Raw genomic sequence first — 18,382 nt, forward strand, 5'->3', positions numbered from 1 at the left:
AATTAGAGAATTAATCCTAAGCTGGCCCTCCCCAGGGGGGCCAATTCCCATACAGAAGCGCACGGGAGAAGCCCCGAACTTACCAGGAACAGCTGCAGCAGCAGCACCAGCAGAAGCAGCAGGCGTTGGCCCCGCGCTCCCCTGCTCCGGGCTGGCCTGGCGTGGAGCCGGCGGTCTCCTGGGCTGCAGGCATCTGCCGTTTCCGCATCTCTGGCCGCTCAGATCCCATGGGCTGCAACAGTGCAAGCGAAAGGGGGGCCAGTTACCACCACACAAGGTAGGAGAGTCTGCTGTCTGGATCGCTGCGAAAACGCAAGGCGCCTCTCTCCAGGCCATTTCTGCGAATTCTGGCAACATTTGGCGCTCAGAGTCCATTAATGTAGCCAACATTTCGCGTCTGGCATCTGCCAAGCACTGTGAATAGAATGACGGCGTGTCCCTGCCCTAGGGCGCTTCAAGATCAGGAGAGGAATCAGACACTGCCATCACCTACTGAGGACATCTGGTGACGAGGAGCGCATTTCTCAGCCCTGGGTTCCCGCTGGGTGGAGCTGCCAGGGAGCAGCGGCAGGTGGCAGCTGAGTTAGGGATGCCCCCAAGGCCGGAGCATCGGAGGAAGCCAGGCCGAGAAGGCAAGTGCACTAACAAGGCGGTAAGAGGAAATGTCCTAAGAGGAAGAATGGAACTCCTGGGGGGCAGCCAGGTTCTGAGACCCCACTGACAGGTTCAAGTCTTTTTTAATATTTAATTTATTTATTCATGAGAGACACAGAGAGCGAGGCAGAGACACAGGCAGAGGGAGAAGCAGGCTCCCTGTGGGGAACTCAATGCAGGGATCGATCCCAGGACCCTGGGATCACAACCTGAGCCAAAGGCAGCAGCTCAACCCAGTTGCCCCTGGTAGGTTCAAGTCTTAACTTGCTCTGAAACCTTGAAGATGTTTCCCCACTCTGTATGTGGACCTGAAGTTAGGTCCTGTGGCTCAGTTACTCCCAGGAAGCAAGGAAGGGCTGTGAACTGTGGCCTGCTCTGATCTGCCCTGCCATCTGCAGGGACAGTCACCCTCGCCTACCTCAGTGGAGAGCAAGTCATTGCAAACAAGGTCTCTGTCCATCAACCTCCTCTTTTTCTGAAGACCACAGAATGGCTGAAGCAGCACAAGAAGGAGGAATCATCCAGTGCACTTTTACGCTTGATACTATTATTCAATTGCTGGTGAAGTAAAAGCAAAAATACCAAAGCTACATTAAAGAACCTTAAATAGGACTTTGGGATTAAATTCTGGATGTGGTATTCCATTCCAACACTAGGTTTCTCTCTCCCAACTATTACTGATTCTTAGGTTCTATTGGACTTTAATTACTAGAGTTTTAGTATGGGTTTTTATATTGGGTAGGTAAAATTCTCTTCACAAATTAAAAAATTGTTTTTGGCTGTTTGTGTCTGTTTTGTTTTGTTTTGTTTTCATCTAGTTGAATTTTGGAATCAGCTTTTCAAGGTCCAGAAATTCCATGTTGGGATTTTGAGTAGGACTACATTGAATTTATAGATGTATTTATGAGAAATGACATCTGTTTTAGTACCTGCCAAATCAGGATGACTCCTCTGGAGTAGCCCTTTTATTTAATTATGCAGGATGTATTCCAGGACTGCAAGAGAGACGCGGCCAAGCATTCACTGTGCTTTCCCACAACGGGAACAACACTCAGAACTCCTGTCCAGTGTCCAGCCCAAGCAGTCCAGGATGCTGGCACTGGGGTGGCTCACTTGTCCAAAGGGTGGAGACAGAGACTTTTGTTCAACTCACAGCCATGTTTTATGGCACCACTGGGAGACAAGACCCTTTTAATGCCCCGGAGGTAGAAACCTGGGCTTCTTCCTAGGCATCTGTGGCCTTGCAGTAGAGATGCAGACTAAGGATTGTTTCACTTCATTCAGGACACTGAGGGGCAAGGGCAAGCGGGCACAATCTCCAAACAAAGATGGCTGGAGCAGGAGATGCCTCCAGGTGATTGTTATGTCCTAAGAGATACTGATGCAACTTGCCTCATTAAAAAGAAAAATCCCAATAGCTTCTCAGAAGAAGGAAGGATTGTGACGTGGGAATGTCAATGAGTTTCAAGGGACTACTTTTCTAACATCTTTGCAACACTGGGTCTTCCCAATCAGTACGTGGAATATATGTTCATTCAGAGCCTCCCCTGTGTATTTGAAAGGCTTTACTCAAACACGTCTTGCATATTTTTGATAGGTTTATTTCTGAGTATTTTATAGGTCTTTTTTTTGCTGCTTTTGTAAATACTTCTCTGCTTCAAGTTTCTAAATAGTTATTTTGGTGTATAGGGAGGCTACTATATCTGGCCTCCCTGCTGAATTCTCTTATTAATTCTAGTAGTCTTTCTACTGATCCTCTTGGGTTTTCTAGGTGGATGATCATACTGTCTATAAATAGTCACACTTGTTGGTTTACCTTCTGTACCTTTCCAAGTACAGTATCTTTCCTCTCCATGGTCTTATTTCATTGGCCAGGAAGTTCTGTAAATATTGAAAAGTAGGGATCCCTGGGTGGCGCAGCGGTTTGGCGCCTGCCTTTGGCCCAGGGCGCGATCCTGGAGATCAGGATCGAATCCCACATCGGGCTCCCAGTGCATGGAGCCTGCTTCTCCCTCTGCCTATGTCTCTGTGCCTCTCTCTCTCTCTGTGACTATCATAAATAAATAAAAAAAAAAGTTAAAAAAAATATTGAAAAGTAGTAGTACTTTTTGGTACCTTGGGCTTCTTCATGACTTTATGAGAAGACTCATAGCACTTTGCCCATATGTGTGATGTGTGCTGAAGGTTTCTGGGAGAAGGTAATTTTATGGAGTTAATCACATTTTCTTCTATTGTTTACATAGTACAAAACAAGTTGTGCCCGTTATTTATTTTATTTATTTATTTATTTAATTTATTTTACAGAGAGATGGAGAGTGTGAGTAGGGGAGGGGCAGAGGGAGAGGGAGAGTGAATCTCAAGCACTCAGCATGGAATCTGATACCAGACTCAATCCCAGGACCATGAGATCATGATCTGAGCTGAAACCAAGAGTCAGCTGCCCAACTGACTGAGCCACCCAGGCCTCCCACCCCTGCTTATTAGTTAACTTATTTTATTTGCTTGTACATACCTCATTCTTTGTAAACCCGAGGAAGACTTAATGGTTTAGTGAGCAAACTCTGAGAGAACATCACACAGTTGTTCATGACTAAATATATTCTCCGAAATCAAAGACAAATGTCATCAAAGTCTGTTCTTACACATTTTTGAGAACAGCTTTATTGAGGTGTAACTAGCATAGAGTCTGCAAATGCTATTTAAAGGGTATAATTTGATAAGTTTTGGCATGTTAATATACCTGTGAGACTACCACCACAACAATCACGACCACATCATCCACTGCAAGTTTCCTCACACCCCTTGGGAATCCCTCTTGCCCTTCTCTCCTGCTCCTGCCTGCTCTAGCAATCACCGATCTGCTTTTTCCCACCATATGTTAATTTGAATTTTTAAAGAATTTTATACAAATGGAATCTTTTTTGTCTGGCTTCCTTTACCCAACATGATTATTTTATGATGGTTATGTATATCAAACATTCATTCCTTTTTAAAAATTTCTGACTCTCTCTCTCTCTGTGTGTGTGTGACTATCATAAATAAATAAAAAAATTTTTAAAAAATTTTAAAAAGGGATCCCTGGGTGGCGCAGCGGTTTGGCGCCTGCCTTTGGCCCAGGGTGCGATCCTGGAGACCGGGGATCGAATCCCACATCGGGCTCCCGGTGCATGGAGCCTGCTTCTCCCTCTGCCTATGTCTCTGCCTCTCTCTCTCTCTCTCTATCATAAATAAATTTAAAAAATTAAAAAAATTTAAAAAATTTCTGAGCAGTAGTTCATTGTCTAGATATACACAATTTGCTTATACATACACCTATTGCTGGACTTACACCTTATTGATGGTTCCTGAAAGGATTATATATATAAAAGATATTGTCTTCTTTTGAACACAGCAGTCTTTTATCAATCAATAGGAGAGGTGCATGTTGCTGAGATTGCATTAAAGTTTACAGTACTGTATACAGTTGTAATGTTTCTAGTTTGTTCTTCCACATTGAATAATGATTGATGATTATGGTCTTTTGGTATTTCTTGGACAAATCATGGTTGTTAACCACTTTCCTCACTTATAATTCCTTTCTTTTCTCAGTGTTCCATGTTTAGTTTATCTTTATAGAGTTTCAACTTGGCCTCATAACATAATCCATTTAATTTTTCTTCTGTTTAATATTAGAATTTCTTGTATGATTTCTTGAAAATCTTACACTCAGTTCAGTAATTCTGACATTCTGAATCATTTAAAACTTCAGATAAACAAAAAAATATATGCTATTCCTATAAAATCTACGAGCAACCTATATCCCCCTCTCAATTCCAAAATTTCTAAATGGATAGATGTTTTTCACTCAATTATGAGGTGCTGGAGTGTTCAGTGGAGGCAGTAGTTAGTCTTGAGGATTTATGCCCTGCTGAGCCATGGTGGAATAGGAGAGTGTGAGAAAAGGCAAAATGTGTTAATAAAAATCTGAATATTAAATATTAACAAAATGTTGATAATTGTGTCATTAACACAGGGACTTTGTTATACCTTCCTCTCTATACTTTTTAAGATAGTAAGCTCATAAACTGAGGGGAGGGGAGAAGGAGAGGGAGAAAGAATCTTAAGCAGGGTCCAGGCCCAGCATGAGCCTGACATGGGGCTCCATCTTACGACCCTCAGATCATGACCTGAGCTGAAATCAAGAATTGGACGTTTAACCAACTGAGCCACCCAGACACCACCTTCCTCTCTACGTTTAAGTATACTTGTTTGAAATTTTTCTTTAAAACATTTATATACAATGGAATATTACTCAGCCACCAGAAAGGATGAATACCCACCATTTGCTTCAAGGTGGCTGGAACTGGAGGGTATTCTGTTGAGTGAAGTAAGTCAACCAGAGAAGGAAAATCATACTATGTTTTCACTCATATGGGGAATATAAGAAATGGTGAAAGGGATTATAAGGGAAAGGAGGGGAACTGAATGGTAAAAATTAGAGAGGAAGACAAACCATGAGAGACTCCTAACTCTGGGAAATGAATAAAGGATTGCAGAACGGGAGGTGGGTGGGGGGATGGGGTGACTGGGTGACGGGCACTGGGGGGGGGCACTTGATGGGATGAGCACTGGGTGTTACACTATATGTAGGTAAATTGAACTTCAATAAAAACAAAACAAAACTTTTTAAAATATTGAACTCTATCAATTAAAATATCTATTGAGAATATGTATCTGTTAAGAATATGAATTTCCTCCTTTGAATAGTTAATGAAACAAATTAATGAATTTTTAAATTTTGAACCACCTTTATCTTATTGGAAAAACTCTTCTCGGGTCTAAAAGATGGTTATTCTTTTTAAAAAAAAAAAGATTTTAAATTTATTTATTCATGAGAGATGCATTGAAGGAAGCAGAGACACAGGCAAGAGGGAGAAGCAGGCTCTATGCACCGGGAACCAGACGTGGGATTCGATCCTGGGTCTCCAGGTTCGTGCCCTGGGCCAAAGGCAGGCGCCAAACCGCTGTGCCACCCAGGGATCCCAGACAGAGAGAATCTGAAGCAGCTCCATGAAGCTGATATGGAGCTTGATCTCATGACCTGGAGATCATGAGCTGAAACCAAGGGTCTGGCACCCAACTGATTGAGCCACCCAGGCACCCCTATGTATCTTTATTAGGAAATTATTTTTTTCCTGAGGACTTGCAGAGATTGCCTGCAAAATTACTGAAATCTCTCAAGAGTGGCTTGTTAACTATGTCTTCAATTTCTTCCTTGATTTGTTTTCATTTTCCTCCTTTCTTTGAGTCAATATGGTATTTTTCATCTCCTGTTTAAAAAACTCATCCATTTCACCTAGTTTGCAAATTTACTGAAACTCATTATTAATAGTCATCTTATCACTGTCAGATGATTTGCTTTAAATTACTGTCTGCTTGTTTAAGAGACAAATGTGTAATTGCCTATGGGAGAGTTGCATATTTGGTGTCACTAAATATTTGTAGAGAATTTTTCATTGTGATAGCTGATTAATACGAGGCCTAAAAACATATACTAAATGAATACTATCTATTTATAAGATTTTTTAAATATGCCATTGGTATGTATTAATTGGCTCAGTCCTTTTAGAGACTGGCATATGATCTGATTAGCCAAACTAGCTTCACGTATCTTTTTTCCTTTGCCTCACCATATTTGTGGGAGAACGCTGTACACATTTTATTTCCATTTGTCCTTTCTTTTTTTAATCATATTTTATTTCAATTCAAATAATTAACATTTAGTGTATCATTAGTTTCAGATGTAGAGTTCGGTCATTCATCAATTACATAGAACACCCAGTGCTCATTACATCACGTTGTCTCCTTAATGCCCATCACCCAATTACCCCATCCTCCCAGCCTCCATTTGTTCTTTCTAAATAACATGGACTCAGAGCTTCCTTATCATTGCTATTGTCTTCTTCTTCTGGTGAGTGTCTGGCATAGACTGTTGGGCATCACTTCAGTGTCTGTGGGGATGACTCAAGCATGTCACAGGCATAATGCCCCAGTAACTAGCTTCCCTTTGCTGGAAAGGTTGTGTGAATGCAAAACCAATGTCAGATGCTTTATTCTATAATTTATGGCATTTAAAAATCAGCTTGAGGAAATGGGAATAATAGAGGTTGGCAATTTATTAAATATTCAGATCTTAACCAAAAGATAATTCTACTCAAATATGGCTTTTCCAAATACCTAGGATCCTGGCATTTAAGAGAATTTTTTCAAAGTTCAAGCAAAAGCCAAAGCAAACTCTTAATCTTGATCACAATCTTTTACTAATTTGGAATCAAAAGTAGTATCTTGTTTGAAAAAAATTTAACGTAACTATAATTAGCTCAGAAAAGTTATTTTTTTTGTTAAACTTGGTGCTTAGATTCCATTAATAGCTGTTTATTTTCATTATAGTTTCTAAATCTGAAAACAGCCATTTTTGACTTACATATTGAGAATATGATGACACATCAAGTAATGTATGAAAAAAAAATCTTATCTCTTAAGGCCTAAGGCCGAGCTCCTGTTAGAATCATAGACAAGGGTATAGACTCATAGACAAGATCCCAATGAAGAAGAACCAAGAACCTTAGAGGACATAAAATCAAAATCATCCCTAGCAATTCTTAGGAAATGATCCTGCCATCAGGGGATATTCAGGGGCCTGAAAGTTAAATATATGAGGAATTTGAGAGGACAAATTCCCTTGAAGGAAACCAAAATCCGAAATCCCAAATGGAACAGCTTCTGAGTTCCATTTTCTTTAACAAATCTTGGCTCTTGACTCCCTTTGGGCAGCACTCCATTATGGATCATGAGTGTATAAAAATTAATTATGGGAAACCTTACTAACATGGAGTGGGGAGACCAGAGGGGGGAGCTCTCACCCCTTACCAGTTGATGTCAATTACGGGAAGCACTGCCAATTAGAGACTCCAACAGAAGATCTTCAAACAGAAAAGAAAAATCAATTACAGGCCACAACAGAAAAGATACACATTGCATCTCCAGAAGAAATCAACGACCCAGCAACTGGGCCAATGAGCAACCCTCATCACCCTGGACTCTTGCTTTTCTCAAGTGGACTTTTCTACAAAACAACCCCTCCCCCAACTTCCAACTTCTCCATAAAATTACTCTCTTTTGTTAGACTAGCCTCTGGGTTTTTGCTGGCTTGCCTGTCCTAAATTGCAATCTCTGCTATTCTCAAATAAATGTGTTTTTGCTGGTAAAATAACTTTTATTTTTATCACTGTAAATTTCATCAGTTTGTTTTCATGTCCATTATTCTGTATTTATCTTTCTTGAAAACTACTTTGTTAGTTTTCTCACCTCTGGCACTAAATTTTTAGTTTATTTTCCATCATTGCTGTTTTCTAATTAATGTAGTTTGGTCTACACATGTTTATCCAATTACTGCTTTGTGCACTACTGGTTAACAAGGAGCTCAGACCTAATTTAAGCTCAGATTTCTTTTTATCCAAGGTTTTTCAGAAGTTTCTTTTTAATTTCTTGAGTGGCCTTGTCATGAGCTTATATATATATATATATTTTTTTCAATTTATTTAAAAAAATTTTTTTTATTGGAGTTCAATTTGCCAACATATACAACCCGTGCTCATCCCGCTAATTGCCCCCCCTCAGTGCCCATCACCCAGTCACCCCACACCCCTGCCCACCTCCCCTTCCACTACCCCTTGTTCATTTCCAAGAGTTAGGTGGCTTATATATATATTTGCATTGATTAGAAAACGTGGCCTCTAGGACTTCACCATTTTTGAATATAGTGTGATTTTGGGTAACTTTATTCAAGGTTTAAAAAGATGTAGCTTTACTTACCTTTAGCTTTACATTTTCCAGAATGCCATATAAATGAAATAATATAGTACAAAGCCACCCCTAGAATTTTCCATTCATTTTCTGGGATCATAATGTCATTGGCTGGAAGAACCCAATAGCCTGGTCACTTGACTCACAGCAGAATCATTACCTCCCAAACCAATGGTATCTGACTCTTTAAATATTTAGGAAAGGTTTTTTTCTTTTTTTAAAGATACATTTAAAAAATTTTTTGTCAGAGAGAGAGAGCACCAGCAGGGGGAGCAGCAGACAGAGGGAGAGAAGCAGGTTCCCTGCTGAGCAGGGATCCCCATGCAGGACTTGATTGCAGGACTCTGGGATCATGACCTGAGCTGAAGGCAGACTCTTAACCAACTGAGCCACTCAGTGCCCCTAAATATTTTGGAAAGATTCTTTACATTGTAGCATAGATAAGAAGGCTGTCAACACATTGAAAACATCAAATGTTTCACAAGAAAGGTGATTTATGAGCACAGGAACTGTTATGCAGCCCCCTTATCTGAGATAAAGAAGAGTGGGAATGGGGTGGGTGCACAGCACCGGACTCCTGGCATCCTCATCACCCATCAGCTCAGTCATTCCCAGTACACCTTCCTTACCATGTGTTGCAGAAACAACTGGTTTGAGTTTTGCCCTTTCTTTGTTTTCACACTGAAGAACTTACTAATGAAGTCAAAACGGGTGGGAGGTGAAGGCAGAGAACTATTTCTGGTATTTTATAGCCTTAGTAAGTCCAAATATACCAACTGTACTAGATTGACTACAAATAAGTGTTAGGCTTCCTTGGCACTACACTGTTGCACGCGGACTGTACCTTCTTTTCTGTCATGCTCTCTCTGTCCTCCGATATCTTTTAAAATGTTTTATTTATTTGAGAGAGGGAGAGGGAGGGAGTGCCGCATGAGCTGGGGGACAGGGGAATGCTTAGCCCAGTGACCACCCAGGCAACCCTCCCCCGAAATTTTTTTTTAGCCTGTTCAAATGATTGAGTTTGTACCAGGAACAAAGGTCTCTTCCTCGTGAGCCACTTCTGTTCCTGGATCTTGCACTGCTTGCTAAGCTCCCACTGCCAGAGGCACCCATCCGGAAGAGAGGTGGGATGCCTGGGTGGCTCCGTTGTTGAGCATCTGCCTTCCACTCCGGGTGTGATCCTGGAGACCCGGGATCGAGTCCCACGTTGGGCTCCCTGCATGGAGCCTGCTTCTCCCTCTGCCTGTGTCTCTGCCTCTCTCTCTCTCTCTCTCTCTTTGTGTCTCTCATGAATTAAAAAAAAAAAAAAAAGAGGAACGGAGGTTATGCTCCAGGAATATTTTCTGTGCTGCCGCCTCAAGAGACACACTCATTTCTCTGTTCTGCAATAATATTTCTCAGTACTTAGCAGAATTTGCTCTTAATTTTATCCTGATTTTGGTCTTCCTGCTTTTTAAGTTTCTATAGGCTGGAAAAACATTTCCTAACATTATTTTGTCCTGGACGCAGCCTGATTTTTCACAGATACCACCCTGCCACAGGGCTAGCACATCCACGGTGTGCTCCACAGCCACGTGGCAGAGGGCTGAGTGTAAGCCTTCTGCAGGTTCTGCACGTACTGGTTCTGAAAGTTGGGTGCTCACGTGCAGGGGGCAGGGGAAAGATCCAGGTCCCACTCAGATGGGACCTAACTTCTGAATAACTTCTGTTCACTGTTAGAATCGAGTGAACAGGCTGGGGAAAGGGGAATGTTCAAAGTCCTTACATAGGTTGGAGGGAGGTGCACATCGGGTATGACGAGCACCGGGCTTCCAAGACCTGAAGGGGGTTGATTCTGAGGGTGTTTGGGTTTGAGGCTGGTTAAGCCACAGGAAGGCTCTCTCATTCAAGAATCTACACCAGGGAGTTTGAAAAACAGACCAACTGAAATCAGCAGGGACCGTTCCCCTCCTGAACACTTCCTGGGTTTAGCTACTTGGTCTGAAAACAACCACAGGTGAACAGCTTTCCCTGAGTCACAGAGTCCAAGTGTTAACACCAGATTGCCTGATGCTAAATAAGTCACCATCAAACGCACCACCTGCCTAAAGGCTTCCACCTGTTATTATTAGCTGCTGGGAAATAAGTGAACCCAGGTCCACAGTGATGTTTCTATTCTGTTTAGCTGGTTCCCGCAATAAAAGTTTCAAGTTTGAGGGAATGTCGGCCCATTACCCTGTGGTACAGTCATTACCAGAAAGAAGTCCAACTCACTCCACCTCATGAAATATTAATTAATGAAGATCTAGAAGTTACTTGCACTGACTTCAAATGGACCAAAACTCTAATCAGAGCTGTATCTTCCACTTTATAAGGCATGGAGAGCTAACAATTTTTAGTAGCTCGTAGGCTGGTGGGAGATCTTAATTCTTCCTCTGTGCAAAACTATGAGTTTTCAAAAATTTCTTCCTTTGGTTTTATAGTCTGAATAATTTGGGGGCTATTTTAAGAAAAAGCTAGTTCATTGTTCTAGAAGGGGGAGTCAACTGAAAGCTTACTGATAACAATAGACATTTTAGAATTATAATTACTTCCAGATGGATGCTTACACAAGTCCTCACCTCTTAAAAAAATACATTAAGTGTGTTACCATCTGCTTTGCAGTGACTCTGAATGGAAACCTTTACTCCTCTGTCTACGTGCCTGCCGCCAAGCTTAAGACTATAATTGTAATGTCTTTCTCTTCTTTTCTGTTACTAAATGGACATATTGTATAACCCAACGTTTACGACTGTTTTTGGGAAATATCAGAAATAATAAGAGTATGATCTAAAGGAAGTTAATCAGTTATACATGTTTTAACTTGTTCTTTCTTAATACCAAACAATTAACATTTTGCAAGTACTGACTGAAATCTTCATCCTGGACTTTCCTTATCCCAGGAGATCATGGGAATTTCTAAAGGAGATTGTAGATGGGCACATTCCCAATGATAACTTAGCTCAGGGACACCTCGGAAACACGTATGAAAATCTTGGTCTATGGGGCTGCTTTAAAGAATTTTCAAATCATTAAGGAATGTGTCAGTCATTAACAGTTTGCTTAAGAATTTCTGCCAGTGTCTTAGTGTTTCTCAGCAAGGAAAAGTCCCTCTAACAAGAATGTATGAGCTAATTGTGGCAAATTATAGAAAAAAAAAACATGACAACATACTTGCAACATGGAAAAATTAATATACAAATTCAAACTTATTTTCATGGATAAACCTACCCATTTTCTTCCTGTCCTGATCTTGGTAGGCAGCATTGCTATCTATCTAGTTAAGAAAGCTTGAAGCCACCCTTCACTTCTCCCACTTCTAATTTGTGGCAGAGCCAAATAGAGTCTCTTCCCAAGATGTCTTTCACATCCATCCCCCTTTCTATCTCCATGTGTCTCAGCCCTAGTTATCCTCTCCAGCTTTGGATTATGAAGGCAGTCTCCACATTACTCTGCCTCCATCTGGCCTTGGATCACTAGAAAAAGGGTAAAATTCTGGAAGGAGCTATAAGAGAGTTTCCACTGCCTTTTCTCCCTCTGTGGTCTTTCTTTTTCACTCCTTCTGAGGCAATGTTTTAGGTGGTACTTGGTAGGGAAGGAGTTGACTTTGGGATGATCATGCTTTTGCTTGGGAGATGCTTCTTCATTTTGGATGAAGATAAGGCTGTTGAACTGAAGAAGCACAAGTTATCTGGGGCGCCTGGCTGGCTCAGCTGGAAGAGCATGCAATTCTTGATCTCAGGTTCATAGTTCAAGCCCCATGTTGGGAATAGAGATTATTTAAAAAGAAACCCCCCCCCTCCACCCAGGGGGTTCCTGGGTGGCTCAGTTGGTTAAGGATCTGACTCTTGATTTCAGCTCAGGTCATGATCTCAGGTCTGTGAGATTGAGCCTCATAGTGGGCTGGGTGTGGAGCCTGCTTAAGATTCTCTCTCCCTCTGCCCCTTTATCCCTTTCCTAGAAGAAGAAAGAAGAAGAAAAGAAGAAGAAGAAGAAAGAAGAAAGAAGAAGAAGAAGAAGAAAACAGTTTTTCTGATGTTGCTCTGGGTTAGGCTCTGAAGAACCATGAAAGAAGGAGCATGGACAGTACTAGGTTATCAGCTAGGTCATCAGGGAAAGATCATGGGCAGAAACTGGGCAGGAATGTGGTCTGCTTCTCATAGTTTCTTGTGTCCTGTCTCTCAGGGACCTAACTGGTGTGGAAGGTGGCTAGGTGCGGAGCAGATGTAGTCAACGTTAATGTTAATTCTGGGACTGTGTAACCAGCATTCCAGTTAGTCAAATTAGACGCATTTTACTAAACTGATATTACTTTTCCTATAACAATTGTTGGACCTCTCATTTGTTCACCATATCCTAAAGATTTTAAAAAGAAACCTACATCAATATGGTGATTTTTTTTTCACGATGGTAGAAGAGCAGTGTCTAGCCTACAGGAGGCACTAGAAATAATATAAATACATGTCAAACAGAACACACGTATTTATATATGTACATATATACCTATCTATATAAACATACGTACGTGTATACACACATGCACAATAATGACAGCACAATGGCTTAATAAATTAACCTGCCCATTTTCATTTAGAGGAAATAAATTGCCAGTGTATGAATGGATATCACATGATCCCTCTGTCAAAAATATAAAAATCAGTCATTTTTGTTTTTGCATTTAAAACTTTGGCTTTTTTGGAGTGCCTATGTGGCACAGTCAGTTAAATGACAGACACTTGACTTCTTCCCACTCAGGTCATGATCTCAGGGTCATCAGATGGGGTCCCGCAGGCTTTGCGCTCAGCACAGAGTCTGCTTAAGTTTCTCTCTTCCTCTCCCTCTGCTTTTCTCCCCCCACCCCCACACTCTCTCTCTCTCCAATAAATAAATAAATTTTAAAAAATTAAAAGTTTAGCTTTTTCTTCATTTTCATAGCAATATCCATACCCTAATAATTAGTGTAACAATACCATGCAGATTTAGCCAACTACTAAAACACAGGGAATGGCACCTGTACACACACCTCCGAAGAGCTAAAATGATGAAGAAAATGCCAAATGATGGTGATCATATAGAGAAAATACATTGCTGATGGGAGTGCAAACTGGTATAACCACTTTGGAGCACTCACATTCGTGAGCACTGACCACATACACACCCTCAGACCCAGCCATTGTAGTCCTTAGTATACATACACTCCCCAGAAACACTGCGCCGAAAGCATGCATTAGGGCGTTCTTGAATGTACTCACATCTAAAACGACTCAAATGTTCATCAGTGGCAGAATGGATAAGTTGTGGTATATTCATTCACACAACAGACTGCTGCTCAGCAATGACGGCTCTACCGTTACCGCAAGATGTGGATGAATCTCACCAACAATGTTGAGTGGGAGAAGCCAGATGAAAAAAGACTACACATTGCATGACTCTATTAAAAGAAAAATTCAGGCCCCGGCAAAACTCTTCTGGCAAAACTGTTCTCCGCTGTCAGGAGTCAGAATAGTGCTTCCCCTTGGTGAGGAGGCTTCTGAGGACTTGTCATGTGCGGCCACCACACTGTGGGTGAGGGTTACAGGGGTGTGTGGAGGTGGTGAGAACCGGCCAAACCATCTGTGCACTTTTCTGTTTGTGTGGCATGGTTTTAAAGAAAGCTAAAATGATAACAAGGAAGGCTAGAAGACATGATAATGGAAGAAGGGCAGAACAGAGCTTTATAATTATCTGGATGTCTGTCACCTGCCAGGGCGTCTGACTTCATGGCGCACAGGGAACTCGAGGCAGGGGAGCTCGCCCTGGGCGACCTGCCAGCGCGAACAGCATGCATGCCAGACTCCAGACGCATGCTCGCCTCCTCCCTCCTATGGAAGTGTTCCTCTTACTGCAAGATGTTTGCCTTGTGCTTTCAACATTTTTGACCTGTTTGTCAAAGGGCCAGAAAGCATATGGACAAGGAACTTTAAAAAAATGTGTAACAGTGATCGGCATGGTGTCTGTTTCATACAGAAATCCTGCAAAGTTCTTGGCACAAATCTGGAGCCCAATAAGCATAGTCATGGCCTTGCAAAAGGTTTTTGTGAGCTCCAGCATTGTGGGATATTGTCAACAGACACTGTGAGAAATGGTGGCAAGGTATGCTTTTCACATCCTGCCTGGACACTTTGTTTTACACCTTCTCAAATGTGGAAAATCTGCTGAATCTATGTGTGATGGCACAGTAGGAGGATCAGGCAAAGAATGACTCGATTAGGGAGACCTGGGTGGTTCAGTCAGTCAGGCATCTGCCTTGGGCTCAGGGGTCCTGGGATTGAGCCCCAAGTGGGGCTCCCTGCTCAGCAGGGGAGTCTGCTTCTCCCCTTCCCTCTACACTCTCCCCTTCTTGTGTTCTCTCTTTCTCAAATAAATAAACAAAATCTAAAAAAAAAATGACTTGATTACAAATCTAGGGTGAAAAGGTTAAAAATATGACCATGTTGTTTGTTTTCAAAGGCTTTTCCTGCTGAACTGATTTCACATTTATTGAGCTCCACCTGAAGCAGTCCGTGTTGCAGGCAGGGGGGCCTCTGGGGTAAGCCTGACTGTTTCTGTCAAGGGCTTACATTCTAGTCAGAGAAACACAAAACCGTGACAACAAATAGGTAAGAGAACTTGAAGTCTGAGAAGTGCTGCAAAAATGCTAAAATGGTTGATAGCCTATAGCATGATGAGGGATAGTGGCCAGGGAAGGTCTCTGAGGTGAGAGCAGTGATATGGAGGCGGGCACACAAATATGGTTGGGGGTGCTTCTAAGAAGGAACTGTAAATACAAATGATCCTGGCCTGTTCCTGGAACATGGAAGGGTAGTGAATGATGAAAGGGTGGAGGGTGCTGAGGACTCGTGAGTTAGGGAGATGAGAAGGAGGCCTCAGACACCAGAGAATTTATGGAGGAGAGCACCACCGTGAGCGACTGGGTGGGTCACAGGTGTGGGTTTTAGGATGAGGTTTCCGAGACCATGCAGTTGGGTCATAGCTAACCTGAGGGATGGTCACATAAATGACGGCCGGGGTGTGGAAGGGAAAAAGACTTCTGGAACTGAGAAAATCAAGGAGCAGAGGGGCCGGAGGGCAGCACAGGTCATTCACAGGGATGTTGAAGAAATCAGGAATGAAGACCGGGCCAGTGCTGGAGAGGAAATGATGGCTACGTGCTGAAGTCTTCTACATGATGGCAGGGACCGGAAGGTGAGCAGGTGACTGAAGGGAGCAGAAGCAGTGGTTCACTCTAAGGACATGCATTCAAAAGTAGTATTATTTTTTCTAGTTGTGGTAAATTTACATAACCTAAAATTTATCATTTTAACCATTTTTTAACGTACAGTTCAGTGGTGCTAAATACACTCACACTGCATCCAACCATCACCACCATCTGTCTCCAGAACTTTTTCTGAATTCATGAAATACTAACTTCCATTCCCACCTTCCCCCAGCCCCTGACAACTGCCATTCTACTTTCTGTCTCTAAAAATACAAGTAGACGGGGATCCCCGGTTGGCTCAGCGGTTTGGCGCCTGCCTTTGGCTCAGGGCGCGATCCTGGAGTCCTGGGATCAAGTCCCATGTCAGGCTCCCGGCATGGAGCCTGCTTCTCCCTCTGCCTGTGTCTCAGCCTCTCTCTCTCTCTCTCTCTCATGAATAAATTAATAAAAAATCTTAAAAAAATAAAAATACGAATAGTCTAGGAACCTCGAGTAAGTGGAATCATACAGTGTTTGTTCTTTTGCATCTGACTTATTTCACCCAGCATCATGTTTTCAAGGTTTACCCATGTTGCAGCACATGTCGGAACTTAAGAGGTAGGGTTTTTGAGGGAAGAATGTTTTGGAAGTGGCACAGAGGTAAGAATGGAAGTCAGTGGTAAAAATTCAGTGGCAAAATGCCTGCAATTACCAGGGCCATGGGGGAAAGCACTGTCCTCTGAGAGCAGGTAAAGTTCAGAGAGAAGGAAGGGAAGGGATGTTGAGACACTTGTGAAAAACTGGGGCATTCTGCTGGCAGGCTGAGTTCCAGGGGGCTCAGCAGGCAGGAGGCAGAGGGGCGTCCAATGAAGCCAGATCAAGAGGCGTGCATCCCTGTAGTGACCAGGATCAGAAGCCGAGTGGGAATAACCAGGTTTATTTGGAGAAGTCCTGCCAGTCTTGGGCTGGCACTTAAAGAATAATCATTGAAAAAGAATGAGCAACTGATCCAGAGTTTCTACAAGGGTGTGTGGTGGTTTGCACCATCAGTCATGAAGAGATCATGGGGTTTCAAAGCCAGAGGATCCACTTCTACTTTGACCTTTGCCACTTGGGTGGCCTGGACTAAACACCTTCACCCTCCTAAGCCTCTCTCTCCTTATTTGGATATCAGCTACCTGAAGACTTGCTGAAAGGCATAAATGAGAGAATGTATGCAAGAGGCCTCTGAAAACTAGTAGTGCTACTCCGATGCCATTATTATTAGTTTAATTTAGTACTTATCAATGATCTGTAATGAAAAAGACAAAATGAGTAATATGGGAAGTCTTTAAATTGTGTGTGTGTTTAAAGTAGGCCCCATGCCCAGCGCAGAGGCCAAAGCAGGGCCTGAACTCACAACCTGAGATCAAGACCTGAGCTGAGATCAAGAGTCAGACGCCCCACCGACTGAGCCACCCAGGTGTCCCTAAATTGTGTTGTAAGATCAGAAACAAATCCATCTTATACCTTTGTATCTATAGTCAGCAGAGGGTGAAGCAGCTGGTCCCTCTTATCCACCCTCAGACCCCTGGTACCTTGTCCATTCACAAACTTAGAAGAAAACTAAAGTGCCTCCTCCTGCTCGCAAAGTGGCAACAAAATGCTGAGGAGAGGGAGAATGGAAGACCAGAGGAGCTGAGTGTATGGCATGTACCATTAGCTTGCCACCCAGAGCTAAAAGCTTTTGCATGTTCACTGGGGAAGCCTGGGGAGAACCTGCTAGAAGGCCTAGGCAGGAAGAGGTCTGGGTCCAGCCCTGGCTTTTCCATCAGGCTTTGTGACTTCAGCAATGGGCCACCTTCCCAGGCCTCAGTTTTCCTATCTGCAAATTGAAGGACCAAGATGATCACTAAGCTTTTCTTCTTATTCTAAGATGCTATTACACGGGTGATGCATGCAAAAATTGCTGAGTGAAGAAAAGCCAGATATAAAAGGCTGATATAAAGGCAGATATTGTATGACTCCTTTTATATGAAAAATTTAAAAGAGACAAAGCTGTAGAAACAGAAGGTAGCTCAGTGGTTGCTATGGCTGCAGGACACATGGGCTTAGTGGGGGACAACTAGGGGGCGTTGGGTTTCTTCTTGATGCTCAAATCATCTAATGTTCTAAAACGGATTCTGGTGATTGCTACACACTCTGAATATATTAAAAGCCATTGAACTGTACTATTTATTTATTTATTTATTTATTTATTGAACTGTACCTTTTAAATAGGTGAATTGTATGGTATGTGAATTACCTCCCAATAAAATGTTTCTAAAATGCTGTTACTTTATATAGATTTATCACCTGAAACTAATGTAACATTGTGTCAGCTACAATTAAATTTTTAAATTTTATTATTTTTAATTAATTAATTTTTAAAGATTTCATTTATTTATTTGCAGAGAAAGAGAGAGCACAGGCAGAGGGAGCAGCAGGCAGAGGGAGAGGGAGAAGCAGGTTCTCTGCAGAGCAAAGGAGCCTGATGTGGGGCTCAATCTCAGGACCCTGAGATTATGACCTAAGCCTAAAGCAGACGCTTAACTGGCTGAAGCACCTAGATGCCCCTAAAAACAATTCTTTTAGGTGTCCTTTTAAAATGTATTTAAAGGCAGCATGTTG

The 18,382-nt window shown here is 42.2% G+C and overlaps 1 protein-coding gene across 1 annotated transcript in view; it reads right to left on the reverse strand.

Annotated features, from left to right (window-relative positions):
• RGS20 (regulator of G protein signaling 20) overlaps positions 1-18,382 on the reverse strand; it is an 84,152-nt gene that overhangs the window by 24,577 nt on the left and 41,193 nt on the right. Inside the window, 1 exon segment of the mRNA XM_055318310.1 lies at positions 84-232. Coding sequence (XP_055174285.1) covers positions 84-232 — 149 coding nt within the window.

Source organism: Nyctereutes procyonoides, unplaced genomic scaffold, assembly GCF_905146905.1.
Source record: "Nyctereutes procyonoides isolate TBG_1078 unplaced genomic scaffold, NYPRO_anot_genome, whole genome shotgun sequence".
NCBI lineage: Eukaryota > Metazoa > Chordata > Mammalia > Carnivora > Canidae > Nyctereutes > Nyctereutes procyonoides.